The 12,214-nt window shown below is 42.7% G+C and overlaps 1 protein-coding gene across 2 annotated transcripts; it reads left to right on the top strand.

Annotated features, from left to right (window-relative positions):
• The first annotated feature begins 383 nt into the window (after positions 1-383).
• LOC107571012 (gastrula zinc finger protein XlCGF26.1-like) lies at positions 384-10,747 on the top strand. 2 transcript variants are annotated; one of them, XM_016257294.1, is made up of 3 exons: positions 384-599; positions 6,921-6,930; positions 9,443-10,747. In XM_016257294.1, exons 1-3 carry the CDS (start codon positions 508-510, stop codon positions 10,718-10,720), a joined length of 1,380 nt encoding a protein of 459 aa, XP_016112780.1. In that variant the 5' UTR covers positions 384-507; the 3' UTR covers positions 10,721-10,747. The 2 variants fall into 2 exon arrangements, with proteins under 2 accessions (XP_016112780.1, XP_016112783.1); XM_016257297.1 differs by lacking the exons at positions 384-599; positions 6,921-6,930 and adding an exon at positions 657-679 and having other exon boundaries at positions 9,432-10,747.
• Positions 10,748-12,214: the final 1,467 nt, after the last annotated feature.

Below are 12,214 nucleotides of genomic sequence, written 5' to 3'. Positions count from 1 at the left end.
GCTGACTACTGAACTAGGGAGCTGACTACTGAACTAGTGTGCTGACTACTGAACTAGGGAGCTGACTTCTGAACTAGTGTGCTGACTACTGAACTAGTGCGCTGACTACTGAGCTGACTACTGAACTAGGGAGCTGACTACTGAACTAGTGTGCTGACTGCTGAACTAGTGCGCTGACTACTGAACTAGGGAGCTGACTACTGAACTAGTGCACTGACTACTGAACTAGGGAGCTGACTACTGAACTAGTGTGCTGACTGCTGAACTAGTGTGCTGACTACTGAACTAGTGCGCTGACTACTGAACTAGTGCGCTGACTACGGAACTAGGGAGCTGACTACTGAACTAGTGCGCTGACTACTGAACTAGTGTGCTGACTACTGAACTAGGGAGCTGATTGAGACACAACCAGAGGTTTAGTTTGCATTCATATTTCTTTCTGTTAATTATTCTCATCTTAAACGCACAGATAAACTCAACTGAGTTCCATGAGACACTATTATAAAGATGGCGTTTATTAAAGAGGAGAGTGAAGACATAAGGATTGAAGAAATATTCAGTCTGAAACCTGAAGATGCTGAGGAACAAACAAAGATGGAGTTTATTAAAGAGGAGAGTGAAGACGTGACGATTGAAGAAACATTCAGAGTCAAACATGAAGATACTGAGGAACAAACAGGTTGGTTTTTATTTTCAAAGCTGATCATTTGATCCTTATTAAAATGTCCAGCTCTACAGAATACAGAATTTTTTCAGTGTATGTATGTGTGTATATATATATATACAGTGGGGCAAATAAGTATTTGATACACTGCTGATATTCTTTGTAAGTGGGAAAACTTGAAAAATCGGCAGTGTATCAAATACTTATTTGCCCCACTGTATATATATATATATGGCCGATGGCTGATATGTTAAGCCGATATTCTTTTCTTTTTTCCCTCTTCATTTCAAAAGAGAGTTTAAGTAAATAATTATTGCAGGTTACAAGATAGTAATAGTAGTAGCCTAATTCATGGCTCAAAACTTAAGCACCTTCTCAAAACAGTTCTGAAGCATGCTTTTTGTTTATGTTTGCTGACAGACACCAGTGTTTCCCACAGACTTGCAAATGCAAGTTCATTCTCTGCCAGCAGGAGGCGCTGTTGGAGCGGGAGATATAGCGGTTTCCCCGGTAACGGCTGTAATCTAATAAGCGCTGCGCTCACAAACTCTACTTTACAGGCGTTTATCAGGCGTTACAGGAAAGATCAAAGATACATTCACATAAAACCCCCCGCGCTGCATTTTAATTTTGAAACGTGCTGTGCTCAGTTTATTCAATGAAGTATAAGCCTTTTGGAAAATCTATTTGTGGCGGTCGGTTTTGATATTGTGTCGAGCCGCCACAAATAACTCAATGTATTGGAAACACTGGACACTGCTATAAGCCAAATGGCCAAGTGATAACATAAATAAAAGAGTTCACACATATTTCACACCATAACTGCTTAAGAGTGCGCTGGCCACGAGCGATGAGATCATGGAGGCTATTGTCGGACCCCACATTTCATGAGGAAACGTGCACGTTATAATCAGCCCAGAGGTTTCATCTGAATTTGCATGTGTTTCTACTTTCACATGCAAATGACTTGTTACACTTATGAATATGATAACTTTCCGGCATCAATTCTAGTAGGGTAAAACGTATATATAATAATATAAATTCAAAATATCCCATAAATACAATCGGTTATGTCTTGAGAAAATGTAAAGAGTTGAGAACGAAAACAAGGGTGTATTGGATCCGTGCATTGACATCAGCCGCTGCCGCCAGTCATAAATGTTAATCAAAGAACAAAAAAAATAAAACCCCTCGCTGATCTTTACTAAATCACTTTTGTAACCTCAGTCTATATTTTATTTGCCTGTTGTTCGGTGCTGGCTACTATAATGGCAACGTGCATCTGTGTGTAGGATTATTTTGGAGATGCCTTCACATCATTTATCCTTATTTAGGGTAGCATATAGGCCTATTCTATTTTGATCTGCAGTTTGATAAAACTTAAACAGAAAAAAAGATAAATAATAGCATTGCACAGGTTTCTGAATATTTATTTAAACAGACTGTATAATGATGAAAAACCACAAACATGACAGTAAAGCCTCGTTCACACCAAGAACAATAACTATAAAGATAACGATATTAGCATCCACACCAGCGAATGATATCGTCTGTTTATTCTAAGCGCACGCTCGTCTGCCGCTTTAAATTCTTGAGCTCGTTACAGCAGGGTGGATTCTGATTGGCTGTCAGTGTTTTATCTTTCATCAGCTGGAAAAAAATAGTTTTGAAAGTGATCACAACGATATCGTTCCTCTGTATCGTTATCGTTATAGTTGTGGTGTGAACTATGCTATTCTTTAATATTGAGAACGATTTTTAGAACTATATCGTTATCTTTATGAGTGTTTACTATTGTCATTTTGCATTATTGACACTATTTTCCTAATTAATGCTGTTCAGTTGCTTTGTCACAATCTGTATTGTTAAAAGCGCTATATAAATAAAGGTGACTTGACTTGACTTGACTTTATAGTTATCGTGCTTGGTGTGAACGGGCCTTTATACGCAAATTCCTTCACAGCACTATAAAGTTTTGTTGCAAATGGATGATGAAATATAGCCTATAGTGCTAGCCTATATCTCAGCTCGCCCCTCAACATGCACGCGTTTGGAGTTTCTGTGTTGGCAGCCCAGTTATATTGATGGCGTTGTATTTTGATCAGTAAAAAAAAAAATAGGCTAAATAAAAATTTTAATACAAAAATGTTATTTAAATTACTCCTGCTTCTAAATAACTGAAGCAGGCATTTTTATTTTGTTATAAACGGGCCAAAAGAGACCTCCGAACTATAGTACCAGGGGAAAAAAATACCTTACTGTTTTTGTTTAGAATTCGTTTTTAATTCCTGATTTTAGTCATACATGATATATTGGCTAGTCTATCAAATACATAGCTAGAAAGTTTAAAAACAACGGTTTGTTATAATCAAGAAAATCGAACTTACCATCCTGGAAGGCGATAATGCCAAAAAGAAAGAGAAACAGAAGGCATATTTTATTCAAGACATTTTAAGCTATGTGAAATCAACATGCATTTATCATTCTTAACAATCACGGCCAGAATGTCCAACTTCACCATGATGAACTGAAAATTGGGCTCTATTATTTTTCTTCTCAAATGTATTATTTTTCCTTGTGGGCCCGCGATAATCTCTCCATGCTGGGGTGCGCGCTGTATATCATTTCACTAAATCACAAAAGAAACTATGAGCATGCAACGTATGAAATAAAAATAAAGTACCAATGAATCACATAACCGGTACTTCGTGTGTTAGCTGGGAAGGATTTGCATTAAGGTATAATATTTATTCTATTCAGGAGCAGTTTCCATGTTTATGTTCCATTAACAGTTCATGTTAGTATGCCTAAAGTTCCGTCAGTTCTTACTTTCATTTTCTGGTGAATTGACTGAGATTAAGACGTTCACCTGCATAGGTTTGCACAATGCTTGTGTGATGTCCATTGGCTCACCTACATGGTTTAAAACATAAATATTTACAATATTGCGATGTATCCCAACCCCGACTTGTGGTTTGCGGGGAGGGACCTGTGGATTTGCGCTAGGCTACTCCACTGAACATGGTGTGTGTTTATGGTGCATGTCGGCAATGTTGTCTCGGCGGGGGTGGTGGAGGGGCTTGGGTATACGATATTATTGGATATTGCGATATTGTTAAAGGCAGTTATCGATAAGATTTTTTTTTTTTACACATTGCCCAGCCCTAATTCAAACCTCCGTGAGGTTTGCCTGTGGATAGCTCAGAATCGGAACCCTTCAGAGGGAAGCCTGCCGCCAAATATAAGTTCAGGACCTCTACAATAATCTTACTCAAACAGAGTGGTCCTGACTGAAATATGTGTAAAAGACATCCTCACATTCACTAAACAACACAGAGACTGTGTTCTGTGAGGGTCAAAAGGTCTAGAATGTACCTAGTCTTTACCTCATGATTTCTATCATGGATTTACATGTGATGGTCGTGCTGTGCATCTCTTTGACCATTAATCTTGGTTACTTGCCCCAAATTTGACGAACTCCTTCTTGGGTTGGAACTATCAATAATTATTCTTTTGTTTTAATGCTGCAAGTTGCTCAAAGCTGCTAGTTAGTGGACTTGCTTCAGACTCCTGGTGCCAGGGTATCATGGACAGATTTATGACGTTGTCTTCTTATCCTGTGCCTCTTTGTGAAATTTGGCTCTTTGGGTTGTTTCAACGCCAATCTGATTGAATCTTTGATTCGCTCTGATACGCTATAAATCCAAAGGTCACGGATTTGAGTCGCAGGTCCGGCAGGGATTGTAGGTGGGGGGAGTGAATGACCAGCGCTCTCCTCCACCCTCAAAACCACGACTGAGGTGAGACCCTTGAACAAGGCACCGAACCCCCAACTGCTCCCCAGGTGCCGCCGCAAAAATGGCTGCCCACTGCTCCGAGTGTGTGTTCACGGTGTGTGTGTGTCTTCACTACTCACTGCTGTGTGTGCGCGCACTTGGACGGGTGAAATGTAGAGCACAAATTCAGAGTATGGGACACCATACTTGGCCACACGTCACATCCTTTTCCTTTCCAACAGGTGATATCTCTGACTATCCTCGGTACACGATACTATTGTCTATCGGCACAACCCTAAATTGAAGGTTGTGGTGACGTTTTGTTTCCTTGCCATAATGCAATCTCTTGAAAATTCTTTATTGTCAAATGTGTGTTGAATGTAAACTCTTCTTAGGTATTTCACCTTTCAGTGTGAATTTATGCGAGAACATTCTTAAATAAGGAAATCTATTTAGTGATCGGTTCATGCCTATGTCATCATCCAAAATCCTGTTTGTGGCACAGCAAAGTGTCGTGAATCATCTCTAAGATGGACACTCCATATTTAGACCTACACTTTACTTAAATTATGACTGAGATGCTTGATAACTAACGTCTCAGGTTACATATGTAACCATGGTTCCTCGAGTAGGGAACGAGACACTGCGTCCTCTAGGGGTCGCTATGGGGAATGCCTCGTCGTGACCCGGGTGAAGCATACAACAACATGTTGGCCTGCGACAGCCCATGATGTTACTACCGATGCGGCTATAGTATAAATAGGCGCCGGGAGAACACGTCATTCACTTCTTCGTCTGGAGCTTATGTCCGAAGCATGGCAGGAAACCTAGAGGACGCAGTGTCTTGTTCCCTACTCCGGGAACCACACATACGTAACCCGAGACGTTCCCTTTCAAGGGAACTTCGAACTGCATCCTTTAGGTGTCGCTATTGGGAACGGTATACCCACGTCACCATGCTGAGGGGAGTGCATGCCAGAAACCTACGGCGAACACTAAGTACCAACTCTACCATAGCCATGGGAGTTACCCCTAGGACGTTAGACGGCTGTCCATGACATTATATGACCCCTACATCCAAAGGCCTAGGCTACATACCCCAAAAAACTTACCTGTTAAGGCCAGACTCCTGGGCCCGGGGTGGAGCTCAAGGCTTGGAATCAGGAATAGATGTCTTTAAGGGGATACGACTAAGAGCCTAGCATCATACTAAGTCTTGGCCTTTCACACAGGGGCTACCGCTTGCTCTGCATGAGCTTGCTGAAGGAACTGTCTCAACAGACCCCTAGTAGCAACACCCTATTAAAGTAGGTATCCAGAGGATACATAGATGGAGTGGTGCCCAAGGTGGAACCGGGGCTTTAACCAACTCAAGAAAGAGCACAAAGCTGCCGTGCGTAACTCTCACTATACAGGATTTTAGAAAGAACGCAAACTTTCCACAGTGTGGATTTTAGAAACTGTTCAAAGACTTCACGTGTACACTTACCATAACATGGATTTTAAAGATACCGTCCTAAGGGGCTCTCTTGGCAATCTGAAAGAGCAGCCCATAGATGGAAATGGTACATCACCAGAACAATATGTTCGAAAAGCCATCAGTTCGATCTATACTAAAATGGTGGAATGGCTAGCAGTAAGTTACCTAGCTAAGGGAGCAACACACCCAGCTCTCAGTCGAGAGGGGGCTCGACCTACAGCATGTTCATTAGAAATAGAAGGGCCGGCGTACTGCAAGTTTAGCCAAAAACTCAGCGCACCAGGGAGTCAGAGGAAGGGCCTAGTTTCGCCTGATGTTGCCGGTTCCAGGTGCTCTGGGAAAACCGAAAACTCAACTCTTACGTGAGAGGAGAACTCCGAATTCAGAAAGGAGTGGTGTGCTCATAGGCAACTCTTTGATAAAGAGGAGCACTCCTAAACACTACCACGAGAACAGCCCACGGAGCAAGGAATCCAACTCCTCAGAAAGGGAGAGAACTCGATCGCTCGAAAGAAAGCACCGTGCTCACAATAACCCTCAATGGTGAGGGGAGCGATGCTTCAAAAGTGTGTCAACAGAGATACACTGGTTGAGTGGAGCCCAAGGCGAGTACCGGGGTCTAAGCCAACTCAGTGAAAGGGAACGGGGCTAATAACGCGTAACCCTTACCATACAGGATTTCAGAAAGTGTGCAGAGTCTTGGCGTGCACACTTACCACTATGTGGATTTTAGAAAGTGCACAAAGCTTTGCGTGTGCACTTACCATAGCATGGATTAAAGAGCTTCCCAAGCATCTGCTTCACAGATGCCCGGAAGTACTGAGCCTAATGGGAGTGGCAAGCTCAGGAGCACTGCCTGAGACCGCATTTCACAAGAAGGTTCTTGCAAATGCCACCTATACTTCCCACTCGATGCCTTAGCAAGAGGGGATATCCTGGTTGACCAGGAAGCCCCTCAGGGCGACCTATATACGGCGTACCAGACAGGGCAGCCTGAAAGCATAAGCCCAGCCTGGACGTCCAGGAAATTTTGCAGTGCCGTGCTGGGAAGCATGAAGCCGGAACCAGGGCTATCATACCGACTGGATACAACATCGATGAGTGAGGTAATCACTACAAGTCGAGAACCCGGTTTCTGAATCCAGCAGAGGGGGTGCTCACCGAAGAGCTACCCTAGAAAAGGACAAAAACACACAGGTCCCGGAAAACACTGCAAAGAAAGCTCGCAGATGGAATACACACAACCACCAGCGTATTAAATATATATTTTTATAAAAATGGATCGTACTCCCCCACCATGGTTCCCGCGCAGGAGCCCCATTCAAGAAGCTACCCGAAGAAGTCTCTTGTACGGACGATCAGTAAGGTGGTCACTATGAAGCCATAGAACCAACCTAAACATTATAGGTCCACCATAGGAGACTGTAATGCAGGAAGTTCCTACCTAACCTCGGTCAGGTGGAGAGATGGTGGTTACAGGGGAATTAGGAAGGGAAAGATAAGGGTAGATGTTAACCCCCCCCGAGGGAAATGAGTAGATACTCAAGTATCACTCTGATCCGGACGAAAGCACTGACGCCTCGTCTGGATCACATCCCTTAGGTCTTGCCTACCTCCCTTTGACCCGTGATTCCTCTTACCCCTACCCGCAGGCGGGGGAGGAGCGCGAGCCGCAACACTAGCCTTCTCTGATCCTCAGACTGAAACAGGCTAGGACCCCTGGGTTGTTCGGGCTCAGACCGGACCTTCGTGGAATGAAGGATTTGAAGGCCGCTGAGCGTGCCTTCGCATCCCTGAACTTCTCAACCACCATCTCAACGAAGGTACCGAAAAGTTCGGAAGGCAAAACTGGAGCATCGAGAAGAAAGCCCCTCTCTTTCTTCCTGATATCTGCCAGGTTCACCCACAGATGTCTCTCCGTTACCACCATAGCCGCCATGGACCTGCCCATAGCAAAGGCGGCCTTCTTAGTAGCACGGAGAGTGAGATCTGTGGTGCGGCGCAACTCCGCTACCTCATCGAGAGAAAGGCCCTCACCTTTATCCAGGTCTTTCAGTAGATCAGCCCGATACGCCTGAAGCACCGCCATCGTGTGCAACGAAGTGACAGCCTGACCTGCTGTTGCGTATACCCTGCCATTTTAGCGAGATGTATCCTGAAGGGGCTTAGATGGCAAGGAGGGAGTCTTAAGAGAGGATGTCTCACCCATAGAGAGATAACTAGCCAGCATCTCTTCTACAGGGGGCATCTTCTCATAGCCGCTTTTGCGCATCCCCTCAATGTTGGCATAACTCATATGCTGGAACCGATGAATGTGTGAGGAAAACGGCCTCTTCCATTCCTTCTTGATCTCTGCATGGAGATCAGGAAGAAAGGGAAGGCTCACCTGAGCTGGAGGGCTATTGTCAGAAAGATGACGCTCAACAAGTCGACCTCGCAACTTCACTTTCTTGGCCCGCTTCCACGGCAAGTCAAGCCTCGCCGTGGTGCGATCTTTAACCTCCAATAGCTCATCATATGCGGGGCAGGAGGATTGGGAGGGCTCAGCCTCTTCCGACATCTCCTGCTCTTCCTGGGCCGAACCCAGCAGAGCACTGGCCCCCGGATCAGACAATGTTAGGGAAATAACATCATCCTCCAGCGGCTCACTCTCGTCCACAGCCGACGAGTGTGAGAGGGAAAGCCCCTCTTTAAACTCATCGGCCAGATCTGCCTGCAATATCCACAAGCTCATTCTCCTCCGTGCCTCAGCAGCAGCAGGTCCTGAACCGTGGGGAGCAGACGGCTGCCCCTCTTTCCTCGAAAAGAGAGACAAACGAGAGTGGAGCTTTTTCATCGAAAAACGCTCGCAGTTAACGCAGATTGCCCCCCTCGAGGACATCGCATGTGTGCTCTTTGCCTAAACAAAAGACGCAAAGATCATGTTGAATTGCTTTCATAAAATGTGTTCTTGGTAGCAAAATGTCTTGCAGGTCAAGGAATAATTTAAATTGCGGCTGTAAAACAGCGTCCTAAAGAAAGCAAAGAGTTAACAATATTGACGAGGCTCTGAGATTACAGGTTACACCTCTATCAGTAGTTTAGTAGGTATAGAATCTATCAAACATGTGTTTGGTTTTTATGCTCTTCATGTCTAAATTAGGGCTGTTAAAATTAATGAATTGTGTGATTTTTTGATATTTAAAATAAATTTAAAATATTTAACACATAATTTTCCCCGGCATCCTTTGGCTGGTGTTGAACTGTATGAACACACTATGAATGTTCATTAACAAAGATGCCATTAAACCACATTTTTAAATGCACATTAAATACACACAAAAACACATTTTAAACCATATTTTAAGTTACATACACACAATTGTTGTCATTTTACATTAATTTGGAGATTCAATGTGAAATTATTTTCACATTATTTTATTGATTGACTGCATTAGTCTAAATGTTTTGATGTTTGTTGCTTTATGCCAATTATCTGGTGTTAACTTGTATTTTTTTTATTTCACCTCAGATCTGATGGTGCTGAAAGAGGAGAGTCAAGAACTGCATGAAACGAAAGACAAAGATCAAAATGAGAAACATCATGATTTCAAAACTGAAGACGTATCAATTAGATACTCGCAGACTGAAAAGACTTCCTCACCAAAAAAAGCTGAAAAAACACAAAACCTTAATTCACAAATGAGAATTCATACTGGAGAGAGCTCTTTCACCTGCCAACAGTGTGGGAAGAGTTTCTCACGGAAAAGGACCCTTGATGTCCACATGATCATTCACACGGGAGAGAAACCTTTCACCTGCCAACAGTGTGGGAAGAGTTTCTCACGGAAAAGGACCCTTGATGTCCACATGATCATTCACACGGGAGAGAAACCTTTCACCTGCCAACAGTGTGGGAAGAGTTTCTCACGGAAAAGGACCCTTGATGTCCACATGATCATTCACACTGGAGAGAAACCTTTCACCTGCAAACTGTGTGGGAAGAGTTTCACGTATAAAGTAAACCTTAAGACTCACTTAAGAAGTCACACTGGAGAGAATTCATTTGTATGTGATCAGTGTGGAAAGAGTTTCAAACATAGTGCAAATCTTAATAACCACATGAGAATTCATTCTGGAGAGAAACCTTACATCTGCAAACAGTGTGGGAAGAGTTTCACACAAAATGAAGGTCTTAACAATCACATGATGATTCACTCTGAAAAGAAGCCGTTAATATGCCCTCAGTGTGGAAAGAGTTTTACACGGAAACAAAACCTTGATGTCCACATGATCATTCACACTGGAGAGAAGCCTTTCACCTGCAAAATGTGTGGGAAGACTTTCACGTATAAAGGAAACCTTAAGACTCACATAAGAAGTCACACTGGAGAGAATCCATTCACATGCCGTCAGTGTGGAAAGAGATTCAGACATAGTGTAAACCTTAATAATCACATGAAGATTCACTCAAGAGAGAAGAGTTTTAAATGTCATCAGTGCGAAAGGAGTTTCACAGACACGAATCACCTTCAGGATCATGTTAAAATTCACATCGGAGAAAAGCCTCTCATGTGCCATCACTGTGGAAAGAGTTGCTCAAGAGAAGATGGCCTCAAGGTTCACTTGAGAATTCACACTGGAGAGAAACCTTTCACCTGTGAACAGTGTGGAATGAGTTTCAGGGTTAAAGAATACCTTCAGATTCACAAGAGGATTCACACTGGAGAGAAACCTTACAAGTGTCCTCAGTGTGAGAAGAGTTTCACATTTCAAAGCAGCATGAAACGTCATTTGAAAACTCATTCTGGGAAGAAATAGCCGTTTTCTTCAGTGTGGCGAGGTTTAGAAAAAGGAGTAATTTTTACAATCATCTACGCAATCATTTTGGTAGACATTCAATTGTAGTCAGTGTAAGAAAAACTTTTTTTGCCATCACACTTACAGATACATGTGAAAAGTCATGCAAATGTGAGACAGTGTGTGTTCTTTCAGGGCTCTCAAGTCTTATCAAAAGTTTGGAGATTACATCTGTTAGGGGAGGAGCCTAACTTTATGTAAGAATGTATAGGTGACCAAATGACTGTTCTGTTGTTTAGATGTGATTGTATGTTGTTGTTTGTTTTCTCTTTCTAAAAGAAAAAAAAGAGCCAATTGTGGAGGATTTACTGCTCAACAGATCCTGAGCTCATTGACAAATATCTTGGAAGATGTGCTCCTTTACACAGAGTATGCGCTCATTCAAAAGCAATTTCAATACCCTGCATATTGATAGTAGCTCCCTGATGCACAAAAATCATATCAGAATGTCAAAATGTTTGCAGGAGCAGACGGGACTAGACACAAAAATCGCGGTAGCGGTGGTAATGCTAAATTCAGCGGGAGCAGGATTAAAGGTAGGGTAAGCGATTTCTGGTAGGAAAACACACCCCTACCCCAAAAGGCTCTCGCCCCTATTTTGATAGCTCCGCCCCACACATACGTACGCAACCCAGGCAACGATTAGTTCTGTGAAACAAAGCAAAACCACTGTTACACCGTGTCTACACGAGACGCGAGTGGTGCGGCGCGACAAAATACTATAGAACTCATTATAATCAGTGATGCTGTCTACACCATAGATATACAGTATATATACATATCTATGGTCTACACTGGATGTGGCACGACACGACAAATCCCCGACAGAAAACTGCTGCTGCGTTCTATTTATGACGTATTGACACAAATTTCAAATGATTTTCAACGGTCGCTTTTTCGCGTCCAGTGTACTAGGCCAGTGGTCACCAACCTTTTTAGGCCCAAGATCCCTGACTTTTACTTAGTATTTTAATTAGTGATACACCGATCATAGCTGATTCAGAATTCAGATTTGCTTTTCTTTCTTTTTCTTCTTTTTTTTTACTAGCAAATTGGATTCTGATACTGATTTTTAAGCAAATTTATTTATTGGCTATTTGCTTTATAACAAACAAACTGGCTTTGAACACAAATATCTAGCCATTTGAAATTAGAGGCAACCACTGCATTTTAATCACGATCTGCACGCGCAGTTGTTTTTGATTTGATTTAGATTAATTTCAGGATTTAAAACAAAAACAGAATGGTCTGACTTTAGGTGTTATTTATTTATTTGCTACATAAAACATCTGCACGAAATAAAAATAGCAGGTCTGAATGAGACTCACTCTCTGACAGCAGGTGGCGCCTATGAACAGGGTTGCCAGGTTTTCGCACTAAAACTAGTCCAATTGCGTTTCGAGGGGGGTTCCCCTGTAAAAATCACATTCCAGGGACTAAATATCACATTATTGG

This window comes from Sinocyclocheilus grahami, unplaced genomic scaffold (assembly GCF_001515645.1).
Source record: "Sinocyclocheilus grahami isolate Dianchi unplaced genomic scaffold, SAMN03320097.WGS_v1.1 scaffold1536.1, whole genome shotgun sequence".
NCBI lineage: Eukaryota > Metazoa > Chordata > Actinopteri > Cypriniformes > Cyprinidae > Sinocyclocheilus > Sinocyclocheilus grahami.
Note: the sequence above shows the minus strand (reverse complement) of the source record. Positions and strands in the feature narration are given on the sequence as shown.